The sequence below is a fragment of the Nanorana parkeri genome, unplaced genomic scaffold, assembly GCF_000935625.1.
Source record: "Nanorana parkeri isolate BGI_ZX_2015 unplaced genomic scaffold, ASM93562v1 scaffold251, whole genome shotgun sequence".
In the NCBI taxonomy this organism is placed as follows: Eukaryota; Metazoa; Chordata; class Amphibia; order Anura; family Dicroglossidae; genus Nanorana; species Nanorana parkeri.
The window spans coordinates 376,261-392,744 of record NW_017306519.1 but is presented as its reverse complement, the minus strand read 5'-3'; the positions used below and the strand labels follow the sequence as shown (position 1 = coordinate 392,744).

The 16,484-nt window shown below is 44.1% G+C and overlaps 1 protein-coding gene across 1 annotated transcript in view; it reads right to left on the bottom strand.

The window, feature by feature from the left end:
• The window catches only part of CLIC3 (chloride intracellular channel 3), a 26,616-nt gene extending 10,472 nt beyond the window's left edge, over nucleotides 1-16,144 (bottom strand). The window contains exons 1-2 of the mRNA XM_018556746.1: nucleotides 15,857-16,144; nucleotides 487-596 (exon numbers count right to left, since the gene is read on the bottom strand). Coding sequence (XP_018412248.1) covers nucleotides 487-596; nucleotides 15,857-16,090 — 344 coding nt within the window. The 5' untranslated portion in view covers nucleotides 16,091-16,144. The remainder of the gene's footprint in view (nucleotides 1-486; nucleotides 597-15,856) is intronic.
• Between the last annotated feature and the right edge of the window lie 340 nt (nucleotides 16,145-16,484).

Below are 16,484 nucleotides of genomic sequence, written 5' to 3'. Positions count from 1 at the left end.
CGGCTGTTATCGTACGGACATGCCACAAACCCGCCGAACATCGTACGATGCTCGGCGGGTTTTCGAACATGTCCGTAAGTTTAAAGTCGTGCGACCTTACAGTAGTAGAGGTCGCACGGCTTCCACACACCTTACGATAATCGTACGATCGCGGGATTTCCCGCGATTATCGTACGATTATCGTAAGGTGTGTGGGGACCTTTCCTATCAGCAGGCTGCTTGCACTACAGCACATCTGATTGACTCCTTGTGCTGCTTCTCTCTCCCCCTGCCTGAGATCTGCTGTATTAGTGATTGCAGGAGGCTAATACTAAGTCAAATTCAGGTACTTCCTCTGCTTTCATTAAAAAAATGATTTAATGATGTATTAATGATACAGCGCTGCCTTAGTTTGTGTCTTTTAGATCTGCCTGGAGTACAGCTTTAAATTTCTGGGATCATTTAGGATGTAGAATTTTGATGTTTTGGCCTGAGTGCTGTGCTTACCTCTTCATGTCCACTGTGGTCAAGGTAAAGGGGCATCCTTTGTGCATGAGGATCATGAATAGCCTTTGGCTGAATGGACAGTTCCCAATACTTTCACCGTCATCGCTGGCCTAGAAGGAGACACAATGAGCAGAACATTGTCATATCGCTGCTATAGCGGTTTCTTAGTCATGCACCTATTGCGGATAGGATATCCTGTTTCTGTTATACAAATTATAAACTGAACTTTATTACATGCACAGCTTTTCCTGGATCTTACAATAAATGATATCTATGGCTAAAATCTTCTTTAAGTTTTGGGTACAATACCAATTCAGGTTGTTTTTTTGTCTGTGTCCCATTGGAGAGATTTATTGTCACTTCCTGTCATGACAGCAACAACTGCTACATTTAAGATTTCCCATCACTTTCTAGTAACTATGAAAAACAGAGTGGGTGAATCTTCCTGGCGGGGTGGGGGATCCAGATAGCACTCTATCCAGGACTACAGACGCACTCAAAGCCCAACTCCAGCCAAACCTTTTTCCAGTTTTGGATAATTGTGGAAGAGGGTCACATGTTTCACAGAGCCGGCCGTGCCAGGTTTTTCAGAGTGGGAATTCTGGCACATGCTCGCGTGACAAATGGTGTTCCATGCAAAAATGAATGTACCTATTGGTAATACATACAAGAATTTGTTGCAACGAGGCATGATGGGGGGTGGTGCTAAGGCCCATACACTCCATTCGCAGCAGACAGCATCCTAGCAACCAGTGATGCTGGTCAGCAGACAGCATCCTAGCAACCAGTGATGCTGGTCAGCAGACAGCATCCTAGCAACCAGTGATGCTGGTCAGCAGAAAGCAGCCTAGCAACCAGTGATGCTGGTCAGCAGACGGCATCCTAGCAACCAGTGATGCTGGTCAGCAGACGGCATCCTAGCAACCAGTGATGCTGGTCAGCAGACAGCATCCTAGCAACCAGTGATATTGTTCATAAAACAGCATCCTGGTGACATGTTTGTAGTTTAGCAGTAAAGTAAAACCCCTGTCATGATTTTATTGCAGTCTGTGTTCCTTTTGAGAGATTTCCTCTTACTTTCTGCTGGTAAGGAAGTCATGTGAAATCTTTGCTATTGTATTCAGACCTCCAGCACCTGCGGTTGTCTGAATATCCAAACCATGACTTCACCTGATTGGATGCAGTCACTGTTTGACTGACCATTTTAAACATTGGCTTGGGTGAACTCAGGTGAACTGGGTTCTCACCAAGCCCCTGAACATCATTGGTAATGAGCAAACATGGCTGCCCCCATTTGCTATATAATTTCAAATTATACATGGCAACAATTCTTTTTTTACATTAACACACATTAGAAGATCATTTATTTTAAGGGGATGATATTTATATGTATATCTAAAAACATTTATAAAAGCTCAGTAGTTTCCCTTGAAATACTATAATCACTGTGGAACAGGGGTGAGCAAACTCCGGCCCTCTAGCTGTGGTGAAACTACAAATGCGTCTGTCTCTGGGAGTCATGCCTGTGGCTGGGAGTCATGCAGTCCCTAATGGAATTTGTAGTTCCGCTACAGCTGGAGGGCCGGAGTTTGCCCACCCCTGCTGTAATCGGTTGGATGTTGTCATAACCAAGTTCTTCTTAAGCATGTTGCCTCACATCATTTTAGTGGACACTGTAGCTTCAGGCTATCCCATTCACTGCCACTTAACCTAGGTGACAAGTCTACATATTTTGGGAATGTGTGACATGACTCTGTGGGTGTCTTAGTTTCAGTATCTTTCAACTCTGAAAATGTTTTCCTTTCAAGAATGTTATGACTTATGTTGAAATAGAACGGAAGAATTACAAACATTCCAAGAGGTGTACACAGTGTGTAATTGTTAACTAGCAGATGAATGTCGGTGATGTACAAAGGAGATCACGCCTAGCCGTCCCACCCATGGGGTGTATGCGGCTCCGGAAGGAGGATGCACAAATGGGGTCGGCTGCAAGACTGACTTGATAAACCGGTTAGTTCAGGGATCCTGTCCTGCCAATACAACACCCGTCTTCCACTCATCTCTCTCTTGGCTGGGAAGAAATTGCATCATCTAATTTCATTTTATAGAGTTCCAGAAGATCTTGGTTTGAGATCTTACCACCAATCTGCAGGTGTTAAATGTCCTCAGATTCCAGGAACAGTCTCAATTCTTAGAGGGTGATCCCTGGAATTTTTATCCCTAGATATAATGTGGAGTTGGAACACTGATCAGGTCCCTGATAAAAGCACTTTTGTATTTAATTATTTAATTTTACATGTCATTTAATTAGCTTTATCTATTTAAAGCCCAACTCTAGGGAAATTAAAAGTGGCTGCCCCCACACTGCAAGGGGTAACTGCTTATTTATGCTTAGGATGCAGGAATAAGCTGTTTTTCTTACCTGATCCCCGCTGCCACCTGCTCCCTCCATGCTACTAGACTGGTCTCCACAGCCTCTTCTGCCCTTTGCTCCAGCGGTCTAAGGACCGCTGAGGTCATCAATTACAGTATAGGCACCATAGCCCTACATTGTATGTGCGGATGCCAAGGGACAGTGTACTGCCAAAGGGGAGAAGAGGAGAGAGACAATTTCTGGGTGAATGGGGATCAGGTAAGTAAAACATACTCGCCTACCTAGCAATAGCAGAGCTGTCCTGCTGCCACAGTCTGAGTCCCATACTATCTTCTTCTCTGACTTAATCGGGAGCTGATTGTCTCTTCTGGACTCTGCAGCCAACGTCTGATGATGTGAAGCCCAACTGCTGTAAGTCCCTGCTCCTGCAGCCTTTAGGGAGATGTGGCAGGGATAAACCAGGATGCAGCAGAAGCCTAGGTGACAATGGCAGCAGGAAGGGTTGGGGCGGTCCTTGCCAAAATTACTTTTTTAAAAGTAAGCAATAACCCCACCCCCCTTTCCCCCACACCATTTGGTATTGCAGAAGGGGGTTGGTGGAACACAGGGACCTTGGCAGTGAAGGCCCACGGTGATGAGGATAATAACAGGTGCCATCACTTTCGGGATACAATAGAAGTGGTATTCCGCAGTGTCCGTCCACATATAATAAGAACAAATACTGCAAAAGACACCCAGCATACAGAACAAGAGAAATTCTACCCAGGGTATAGGAAAAGAAAAATGCTGTTGTATGGCATGTAAGGATCCCGGGCAGGCCCCCCAGGCTGCCTGGGCCCCTTACATGAGTATCGGCCGTACCCTCCCTGATGGCAGCCCTGCTCAGCATACAGGACAAGAGAAGAGGTCCTGTGGAGAGTCCATACATACAGAATCAGATCATATACTGAGAATTATACTCAGCATACAGGACAAGAGAAGTGTTACTGTGCAGAGTCCATACATACAGAATAAGATCATATACTGATAATTACACCCAGCATACAGAACAAGAGAAGAGGTCCTGTGGAGAGTCCATACATACAGAATAAGATCATATACTGATAATTACACCCAGCATACAGAACAAGAGAAGAGGTCCTGTGGAGAGTCCATACATACAGAATAAGATCATATACGTACTGAGAATTACACCCAGCATACAGGACAAGAGAAGACGTCCTGTGCAGAGTCCATACATACAGAACATGATCATATATTGAGAATTACACCCAGCATACAGGACAAGAGAAGACGTCCTGTGCAGAGTCCATACATACAGAACATGATCATATATTGAGAATTACACCCAGCATACAGGACAAGAGAAGACGTCCTGTGCAGAGTCCATACATACAGAACATGATCATATATTGAGAATTACACCCAGCATACAGGACAAGAGAAGACGTCCTGTGCAGAGTCCATACATACAGAACATGATCATATATTGAGAATTACACCCAGCATACAGAACAAGTAATACTGTTTGCCTATTGCCATGGCAATGCTACAAGTTTAGGATGTTGGAGAGTTAGGCTGGCCATATGCAGAGTAAATTTTAGATGGTACATAATGAACCAAATTAAATTTGCTCCATAGGTGGCCACGGCATACTTCGTTCTAAAATTCGAAGAAGAAGGGCAGAAAATTCTTGGCCAAACAGTGACTGCAACCAATCAGCTGCAGTAACTGTTCGGATATTCTGATAGTGGCACACCCACTCCTGTCAGAATATAGGATAGTGTATGGCCAGCTTTAAATGTTTCCAATACCCACCCTTTACCTCCATCCTAACCTCATTATATCGCTTGCTAATGCAGTCTTTCAAAACTTCTCTCCCTGATTTATGGCACACGTGGAATGAAGTAATGCATGTTAAGGGCCTATTTACACTAATGCATTGTGATGCACATTACATGCGTTGGTGCAATGCTGTTCATTCTAAATAGCACTCAAGGGTACCTAGCTGTCAGACGTGAGTTACAGCTCAGTGCAGTGTGCTGAGCTATCAGGAATACTGCCTTTACCTTTTTGATGCATTTTGGTCCATTGGGCCAATTAAATGGGCTGCCTTAACGCAATGCAAAGTGACGCTGAGCATAACGCACATTACGCACATTTCACATGCAGTGGTGTGAATGGGCCGTAATACTCCAAAAGAAACCTCTGAGTGGCCATATTGACACGTGTATTGTTCAAACTGGTTGCATTGCTTGGAAATATCTTGCTGGTTATAGCCTCCAGGTCAGTTATTATACAATAAATATCACATTTCACATGTCATAAAGCACGTGCCATCGGCAGAGTGCTATCCATCTGAAAGTGGCTCTGGCAGGGAGATCTGACAGCATTGGCAAATATTTGTACATATTTCAGGTCATAAAATACTAAGACAGGGGACTTTGACTGCCAATCCAGCTGGCCACAGATAGTTCAAATAACCCTGTTATGCATTTTAAAGATATGAAGTGAAGGTCCTGCCTGCTCACAGACACCACAATCAGCCTGCTGCTTTATTACCCAGAAAGCATCTTCTGTGCTCCTCGCTGATCTAGTTATACTTTGTTATTGGGGTCTGACTTCCTGTGACTTTATGGCTTAGCCCAGTGGTGGCGAACCTTGGCACTCCAGCTGTGCCAAAACTACAAATCCCAACATGCATCTGCCTCTGGGAGTTATGTCTGTGGCTATCAGAGCCTTGCAATGCCTCATGGGACTTGTAGTTCCAAATCAGCTGGAGTGCCAAGGTTCACCACCACTGGCTTAGCCTATCCAACTTCCATTCCAGTGGTCAATAAGATGCCTTCAGTGGTCAGTAAAGGCAATCTCATTGGACAGATAATTGGTGGAGCTTCGCCAGAGAAGGTAAAGCCCCGAAATTTGTATTTATATTGGCTTCCCACAAACCCCGGAGTTGGACTGGACTCATGTTATGGATCCCAATACTTCAGCTGTATTACATAAAGTGTAGTTTACCGTAGGTTGAAAAATGGAAACAAAAGTGAGTGTTCATCTGCAATTATTTTCCATTGTCATACATTTCAATGAGGAGATTAAAGAACCTGCACAAACCCCATCCAGGGAGGATGACCTAAATGAGTCATTTAATTAGAGGCGTCATTCTTAATTGTTCTCATCACACCCTCCACCAGCACATTCTATTGCCAACCAGAAACCATTCTGCCAACCGTATTGCCTGCATTATACAGCAAAAGCTCTATTGTACGTCGTTAAATATATTATACTACTATTATATGTGTTGTTACGCTAACACAGTTACTGCATTGTTTCAAAGTGTGTCATTATATTTGTGAAGGATACATGTCCTGGCAAACATATAATTACGGCCTTATTTTATGTACTGCATTCCTTCCAATGATGTAGCATGATTTTTCCAAGCTGCAGTAGTTAGAAACATATCCTTATTTTTTTATATACAGCTGAAGGCTGAAATTAGACTTGCAGTGGGAGGGTTTGACCTGTAGACTGATGGGTGGCAGTGGGAGGTGCTTAGTTGGTCTGTACAGGAGGAAGAGGTCATCATTGTGGTGATAAGCTTTAGTAGTCTATAGAGCAGGCACGAGGCAGGGAAGTGATGACAACCTCCTCATGCAGCACAGCCATTTGGCATAGCAGAGATGAGGGGTTCACAAAAATACATGCATTATGCTGATAGAATAATAACAAATTTTGTATAACCCGATTAATTAATTATCATTAACTGGAGGGGCACTTTTAGACACCCAAAATTAGATTCTAGCCATGATGAGATCCACACAGCAGCAATCCACCTTCATATCTTAGATTAAATTACAAATATTCAGTATATGCTGTTCTGTCTTGTATATTAAAGCTGTATATTTTTTTGGGGGGGATACACCACCAAACACATTAGTTCAACGTATTGGTGTGTATATCGCCTGCAGTCTGCTTCTTGTAAAAATCCTCCCTTTGTGATGGCTTCATGGCCAGCAGATATTACCCCGAGTGGCTATCTTCCGATGCTGTATGTAGTGTGAACAGTTGTGCCACTCGCCTGCCCCTTCATGCCCTCTCCTTCACAAAGAGAACTCCTACTACTATTATCCTGCAATGCACAAGGTTCTGTGAATGGAGGAGTGGATGAATGACAGGATCTCCACCGCTCATTCACAGAACGCCATACATTGTGGGAGATTATTGGTATGAGTTCTCTGACTGATGGACAGGGTATGAATAGGGGGCAAGTGGCATAATTCTTTATGCTAGCAGCAGCTGCTGTTAACCCATATAGCATCAGAAGATAGCCGCTCAGGGCAATATCTGGTGGTTATGAATGGAGGATTTTTATAAGAAGCATCTGTCTGCAGGAGATGGGATACACACCATTACATGGAATTAATGTGTTTTGTGCTGTAGCCCAAAAAATAAAATGGCTAAACTTTCTAATAAGAAACTGAAATAATATTCCCATGGTTCTTACTCTGATTAAATTGGGAGTTCAGGCACAGAATTGCTGCTGTTTAGTAAGGGCTGGATGTCCCATTAGGCAGAGTAGGCATGTGCCTACAAATGCCAATAGGTGACTTTTCCCTGTATTGTTATTGGCATATTTTAGAACTACAAGTTTATTTTCACTTTCACATTGTCACAATATTCTAAACACACTTAGGATCTGTAAAACAAGTCCTGTAAACCATCACCTTCTGTGAGGTGGCTACTAGAAACTTAGTGATTTCCAGAGATACTCAGCCTGTCTGTATTGTAGTTGGCATTTATCTGGTTAATTCCAGGTGTCCTGGCATTGATTGTACCTGCCTGGGTGGAGTGTGACTCTACTGTAGTGTGGGACAGCCAATGAGGGGCACTGTGAGTGTGTGTGCAGTTCACCAGCCAATCACTGGGTTTCTGTCAACCAGTGTTGCATGCTGGCATAGGGTACATATACTGGAGGGAATTCCAATGTGCTCAGTCATGTGCCAGCCATGGATTAGTCCAAGTTGGGGTGCTGTCAAGCCTGCCCCCCCCAAGCTAGGCCTGAGACCTGGGGATGCTGGAGTGCGGGAAGTGTTCTGGTAGGCCTCAAGTCTGGAGGAGGCCTCTGCTGTTGCTAGAGGAGGAGGGCCAGGAAAGCTGATGGCTGCTGGAGGTGCCAAGGACATAGTGGACCTCAGGAGCAAGTCTGGTATCTCTCCTGTTAAGGATCTGTGCTCATCCCTGTTTATCTGCTACTCAAATACCTATTCAATTATGCTACAAATGGATCTACACTGAATTACTGAGTTGGACTGCTGAGTCTGGAGTCTATGTTTGTTCTGCCTTGGATGTCTAGGGTCCTATACCCTCTATACCCAGTGTAAAGATGTAAAAAAAAAGTTCTTCAGCATTATACCTTTGGCTTGGATGTCTGTTCTGTGAGCACTAGAAGAGGGTGGTTAATGCTAATGGGGCAGCTGAAGACCAAAACCCCTAGACAGACTAGTGATGACCCGGGTTATTCTGGCAGCTCCTTCGAGGGTGACCGCTACATAAGAAAATGTTCTTTGTGACCGCGGTGATTGGAAAGAGGGTTGTAGATTTGGGTGCCAATGGCTCTGACCCCTGTGTATGCTGAATGCCATTGTCCCTGTTCTTATTCTCTAATAATGAACACTGTCTAGTTACATTTTCCCTTTGGGAAAATGTCCTTCTTTTTCCCCAGATAAAACATTCTGTACCATTTTGATTGTGTTACTACACTGCACTGTTTTGTTTCCATATATTGGATACTAATTTCGCATTCTACACAGTGATCAAGGTACATTGAGAATGAGGTCACAGTACAAATGTGTACAATTCCTCCAGTATGTATTTATAGTACTTCTGCTGAGCTGCACCCACTACACTTCCTTTCTGCTAAATACAACCATACCTCTTCTTCTTGTGGTGTTATTGAGATCTCTAAATTGCCAGTTCTTTTCCATATCTAATACAAGATTTGCAAATGTGTGAAATGTTAGACTCCCTCACACCTGAGCATTTAAACACAATTGAAAGTGTCACCAGAAGAGCTTCAATGCTTAAAGGAGATCAATGAGTTGAGTGATTTCCACTCATCCTCATAGTTAGAGCTGATCTGTGACAAAGAAGCTGTCATAGGTCGGCTCTATCGATCGGGAAACGAGCAGAAACATGCACTGATCTGCTCACTTCCCGATCGTCTCCCTGCAGAGAGTGGCGACTGTCAGTCACAGCTCCCCGCAGTGATTCACCCTCCCCTCTCTGATCCTCCAGCGCTGAGTGGAGGAACGGACAAGGGAGGTGGCGGGCACAGCTGGCTCTGCCTCTAGATAGGCAGAGCCAGCTGTCACTCACGCAGCTGGGTGGATCTCGACAGTAATGTCGCAATCCATCTCGGCTGCGGCGCTCACAGTATATTGCGGGCAATAGCCCGCGATATACTGAGCTTTGGGTCAGTATAGTCGCAAAAATTTGTCCTCTTGTGACCCTAAAGTGAACTATGGGGAAAAACACTTACCCCATAGTTCTCTTTTAAAAAACTCCGACCAAAAATGTTCTTAACCCTTGTAGTGGGGCTACCCTCATACTGCAAGGGTTAAGTTCTCACTTCTGTCTATGTGCTAAAAAACCAAAGGTAATACTGACCTGATCTTCGGAGACGGCTTGCTCTTAGACCAGTCCTTCCAGCCTCTCTTCCCCTATTCTGCAACGGTCATCACATTGTATTCACAGTTACTGGGGGTAAGGAAGCAGAGGGACATAGCATCGCTGCTATGTCTGCTTTAAGACTAAGGACTTCAGTTATAAAGCTTGCCCATGGCACTAGCGCCCCTAGAATGATACTCCTCCATCAAGGGGTGTTAGTGCCCTACAAACAGCATCTGCCCAGCTGTATGCTGGGAAGAAGTTTTATAATTGAAGCTATATGAATTCTATTATATGAAATGATGCCCATTTACCAGTGTCTCATAGTTACATAGTTAGCCAGGTTGAAAAAAGACACAAGTCCATTGAGTTCAACCTATAGAGAAAGCAGCAGCTCATCACTTGAAAAACTAAATGAGCTGCTTTTGGGGTTGCATATTTTGGCCTCCATTAGATTGCAATGGGAGCATGTACTTTTTCATGGCTTGCCTAGTAATTGGGTAAAAAATAATTTGAAAAAAGGCTCAAGGCTATAGGTGCCCATACGCTGCTCGAATTTGGGCCGGTTTTTAATGTACCGGCCCAAATTCACACAGTGTGTTTGGGCTTTCGGCTCTCTTTCTGCCGGCATTCCTCGATCAGCTGGAAAATTTTCGATCGATCAGAGCCGGCAGCCAATGAGCTGCCAGCTCTGATCAAATATTCTGACAGGTGTCGGGCACCTGTCAGAATACAATGTAAACAGCGGGATTCCTCGCTTGATACGCTGTTTGTGTTGATGGAGGAATCGGGTTGAACAAAAAAATTGATAGGTGTATAATCAGCCTTAGGCCTCATTCACACTGTAATGCTCGCACGCACAGCTCCGTGCTGCGTGCAGGGCCGTATCGAGCAGCTCCCGGGAAGGACAGGTACGGCGTGCGATTAATATGCAGCCCCTGCCCTTCTCTATGGGACTTCGCAGCCGTACGCCACCCTAGTGCAGATCCGTAGGGGTGCGTGTTCCCTCGCTCGGACGTAGACAGGATCCATCCTGTCAGCGTACGAGTATGCTCACCTGCACGGACGTACAGAGTGGGTGAGCGTAGGGCTGCGTAAGGGCCGCATAGTCCCATAGAGAAGGACGGGGGCTGCGTACTAATCACACGCAGCACCTGTCCTTCCCAGGAGCTGCTCTATACGGCCCTGCACGCAGCACAGAGCTGTACGTGCCGGCGATTACAGGGTGAACGAAGCCTAAAAAGCGCATTTTATTAGGTGTAAACAGATTTCTAGAGCAGTAGGAGATTAAAGGGAAGCCAAGCACGTGCAGGTGTGAGGATGATCATTAAAGTGAACCTACATAGTCACTGAGGTTGAAAAAAGACACACACAAAAAAGACACACATCCATTGAGTTCTCCCAATAGACAAAAATAAGGATAACAACCTGCATCCTCAGAACCCTGAAACCCGTAGTTGATCCAGAGGAAGGTAAGACATCCTTAAGGTCCCCACATACCTTACAATAATCGTACGATAATCGCGGGAAATCCCGCAATCGTACGATTATCGTAAGGTGTGTGGAAGCCGTGCGACCTCTACTACTGTAAGGTCGCACGACTTTAAACTTCTGAACATGTTTGCAAACCCGCCGAGCATCGTACGATGTTCGGGGGGTGTGAAGCATGTTCGTAAGATAAAAGCCGGACGGGCCGGTGTGCGCAAGCGCACACTGCCCGTTCAGCATTGCGGTCATCGGAAGCCCGCCCCTCAGGGGGCATGGCTTGCGATCATCGCAAGTACGATCTGCCTGTCCAAGATGGGCAGATCGTACGTTTTTTTAAGTACCTTACAACCATCGCAAGACAAAAGTCTTGCGATGGTTGTAAGGTGTGTGCCCAGCCTTAGGCCTTCTGTGTTGCTTTTACACACCTGCTTTAAATCTATTCCCATGCGTGCACTGTATAAAGGCAGCCCATTGATATTGAATAGACTGAAGCTCACCTGAACACGCAAAAAATTGGACGCCATTTTATTTGACACAGCAATGCAATGCATGCTATTTGTATTCTGATATGCAATGGAGTTCTATTCACAATGAATGTCACTGCAATGCACTACACTGTGGTATATGTGTTGACACCAATCTGAATGGCTCTTCTAAAGTTTGGTTCAATAGGGAAATAAAATCAGAACTGAAAATTATACTATTTTCCACAGCGCATCACAACATTGCAATTTTAGATGCATTGTATTGTGTTTAATGGTCATGTGTGAATATGTGCTGGAGACTATTAGAAAGAAATGGAGACACTTATTGTCCAAAGTGCTTTACAATGCATGTCAATGTTTGTGGTAACACATATAGCCAGTCAAAAGTCACTGACTCCAAACAAGTACGTAGATAAAGACGTCTGACTTTCCTGATCTGAATATGTGTTGACCATCTCTGACTTAGGGGGTATTGAAGGTAAAGAACAGCATAGCAGTCAGGCTATTTACATTTTTAGAAGGAGATTGGTATTGGCAGGTCTCATATTTGTCTTGGGACAGGTTCACTTTAAGGTCCTGAGATCTCTCAGGTGGTTTAATAAAGTCAGACCCTCCCAGTCAGGAACCAGTCTGAGAGATGACAGGGCAAACACAACAGAAAAGGGTGAGTCTGCAAAAATGCTGCTAAAATGCTAATAATGTAGATATAGATCACCTGGAGGGCTTCTTCTTTTTATGCTGCAACAAATCACCAGTTACACTTGAAAGGGAGAAATATGAAGGATACCATGGCCTACATCTCTTGGCTGTTTCTGGCTTCAATTCCTTCAGAGTCACTGACATGGCACATGCAAGGAATGAATTGGAACTCTTCATCTATATCCTTGTTCGAAGTAAAGTACAGAAGCCTTTGGAACAGCATGACAAGCAGGCAACCGGCCTTTTTAAATGGCATCCTACATGTATCTTTCCAGCCGTGTAGACTAGATGTTTGGTTGTCTGTACCAGTGCATTATACCTTCTTGCATACAACTTGTAGTTCACACATTTTGTGTTGTAGGATGGAATTAGTCTTTTAACAAAACCTGTCCTAAAGAGAAACATGGGAACAGCAATTGCTGACCTACTGTGAACAAATATCCAGATCAGGGCTTTACTGTGACTTTCCTGATCTGCATAGTTGGTCCAGGACATTGACTCAGGAAGAACTGAAGCCAGAGGATAAGCATAACAAACAGGGAACTGGCATTTTTAGAAGCAGGTAAACAATGGTAGGAATTGTTTACTTTAAACAGGTCTGGAGAAGAGGTAATTATGGTAAGGGTTACTGGTGCAATATACACCTGTCACTCTGTATGATGAGCTTATTACCATCCTGACACACTGACCCGACAGGAAGTATGATGATGGACAAGCACACAGGCATTGGCTAACAGACGTTGCACAGCACTATACCCCTTCATTAGGAAGTGCCCAGACTTGCTCATGCGCATTGAATTGCTACTCACCTGAGGCTGCGTCCCTGACAATTATTGGCTGCCAGTCTGTTAGCAGAACTGTGATTTATAGGAGTCCAGATCAATACAGCTAGCTCACTCTGCTGTGTGTAAGTTCAGGGTTTAAGCGGTCCTATCACACAGGCACAATGCCGGTGATCATCCGGTGATGTGATGGGATAGGAGCTAACTATCTCAAATGAGGCCCTCCTAGGACAGCAGTAAAACCTGACTGAGGATCTAACCCTTGCCTGCAAGGTCCAAAACGACTTTAAAGCACAATATATTCAACAGGGTTATGTTGTACCTAAAGTGACACTAAACTCAGGAGTTAAATCTTACAGATGCTTTCAAGTACCCTAACTATTAACAAAAATGTGTCTTATTTGTGTATCACTGGGCTGTAGATCCTCAAATCATCTCTGAATTGGTGCTGACACTGTCCTTCCTTCTGGAGGGGGGCTACTTTTGTTCCCCATGGTCCCTGTGTGTGTTGTAAAGTAGCGACCGTTTCAAACTCACTCCCGTGATATACTAACTTCAATACAAACTAGCAACCTAAACATGAGATTGTAGTCCCACTATTTGTACAGCACTAGCACCCCTATATGGCGTTGATGAGTACAGGAAATTCCTATACTTGTCAATGCTATCTGGGGCACTAGTGCCATGCGAACGGCATACGCCTGGCCATCTCCTTAGCGTTAACAATAAAAAATTAGGGTTTAATGGTCGAAGAGGCTTTAAATGCCCCTTATTCCTTTTCTGTTAACAATAAGGTATAGTAAAAAAAGATATTGGGATTATGTAACACCCGTGTGCATGCGTCACATCATTACTGGATGACCAATGGCTAAAAAAAGAAACTGCTGGACCCAGAAGAACAACAAAAGATGGCAGCAATGATGGGAGGAAGCGTACTTTGCCTCTGGTGGAGGGCATACTAGGAGGTATGTCTGCTATAATGTTCAAGCCTACCGAGCATACTTACACACTATGGCAAGACCTCCGGGGGCAACATGCAGAGTCAGTTTTGCCCATCAAGGGCCCATTCATTCCACAGTGCGTGTGTTAACATGCGTTGCTGTCCCTTAGTTGCCTTTAATTTTTTAGCATTTCATGTTATTTTATACTGTAGCGCGTTACAGTGTCTTGGAATGCAGTTGGCACAAATAAAACATGTCCTATTTATATGCAGCATGCACCAATGCGCTCTGTCGGAACTGATACCATAGGAGACACATTGCCTTGTTCTTGTGTTAGGACTGCATTGGGACCTTAGGAATTTGAGGCTCAATGGAATGCCTGTATGATCTTCTCCATTACTCTTTCCTAGACAATAAAAGTGAGATCACCTTACCCACATGGGAGGATAGAGTGTGTGCATTTTGGGTGAACAGAAAATGGACAGTTCTAAACAGTCAGTGGCACATGCCTCTGAACCCCTTTAAACTGCATTATTTGGGGGGGGGGGGGGCATATAAATATGACATCCTTCTTCACTGCCTATTTTCCCACTATGAAGAAGGGCCTGCGAGGTACCCATATACCGCAGCCTCTGTTCTCAGGAACAGCTTTGTATACTATCTGCCAGGGCAGAAATGCAGTCCAGTGTTATACCTGAACTCAGGGCTGGGAACTGGCACACTGTCTGGGCTGCTAGTGCAGGGCTAAACTTTCAATTAACAAAATCATTACTTTTCACAGCACCTTTTGTTCTCTCCATACTTTGCTCAGGCATCAGATAGAATGGTCTTACAACCTGAAACTAACTACAACAGGTAGAATATACAAGTAAATAAAAAAAAAATAAAAAAAAAATTCCTGAGAGGTAAATCTGCAATATTACAATGTTTTTAAAAGTGAAGATGCAGAGTTTTACTAGTGACTTTTTTAAATGAATATCAACCCTATCCTAATTGGACTGAATTAATCAGTATGGCACTCTCATTTTTACACTATCTTCTTCCACCCAGCTATACACAGGTCAAATGATGTTCGCACAGCATTGTTGCCTGTGGATCGGGTCGTGGCTCCATATTGTGGTGGGAATGCCGTACAAATGGCAATTGCCCAGCATATAGCTGGGCAGAAGATTTATAAATTGGCCCCCTACTGTCATGACAGGAATAAAGGATAATAACCAGCACAGTGCCCTGGTCTCGAAACGTTGGCTCTTGTGATTGTGTGACGTCTATGTCCAATAAATGGACATGTTAGATTATTCTACTAAGTGCTGGTAATTCCTCTTCCTATATTAGGTCTTCTTGTCCAACATCAGTACCCGACCACACAAATGCTCTTATGGATAATTCGTCACAAATTCTCATAGACACTTGTTAAAACATTGTGCAAAGCTTTCCCAGAAAAGTGGATAACTGCAAAGGAGGGAACAACTCCATATTCATGCCCATGATTTTCAGATGGACTCTCCAACAAGCCAGTATAGGGTATGATGGTCAGGTGTCCACAAACATATGGCTGTATAGTGTATCGTTGCATAATCGGCTATACTGTTCTTCGATCACAATTGCTTGAATACATGAACTGGAGACCGATCGGTTCTACACGCAAATCTTTGAATCAGAAATTGTCAAGTCTTTGGTTGGTTATCTGGTGTGGGCTCCGGTTTTGACTTATTACTAACAGCATTCCGGCTGTGTCAGTGTATAATCTAAGGGAAAGGGCACTGTAAAGCTAGCCACACACATTGCAATCTACATGTACAGTGTCTGTACAACATTATATGGATTAGGTCTGGACCCCATATTTTGTTGAGGCGTCCCTGCTAAAAAACACAACTTTGTCTACCTGAGCAAGAATTGACCATAATAAAAACAATGACATTTTGTTCTCTTTACCTTGACAAAAAGCTGGATTTTTTGTTTCTCTGCCATGGTGCAACTTGCTTTGGACAATGCGGCGTGCAATTTTTTTCCTCCCTGCGATATTGTTGGCTGTACGTCTGTCAAGGTCTGATCTGGTTTGCAGAACAGCAAGTGTGAACACTGCCTCTGCTTCTCCCTATTAGTCTTAGTGGCTGACACTCCCTTTTGTATCAAAACCTGCACAGACCACATTCCTCCATACCGCATGTCAGACAAGGATGCTGCTGCTGCTGACACTTGATGTTCCAGTACAGGCTGCCCTGCTTATTCCACCCACAGCTTCCCCTGACCACCCAAAAACGGCTCACCCTAGGGGACATTCCTGCACTATATTGAATTCTTCTCGTTCCTATTAGAAAGATAATTTGCATAATATTGTGCTACCTGTAGATTATTTTGGATCCACCCAGGTGATCATCTCAAGACTTGACTTTATCCATACTTATATGACACTTACCTACATGTAGTTCAAGCTGAACTTCATCATTATCTTTGGTCATGCCCAATTGTACAGGCTCCTCTCCTATACTAACATTGCTTAGTTTGATTTCACTGCAAACCGTGGGCTTCTTCCCCCTTATTTCTTGCCTGAGGGGCATCC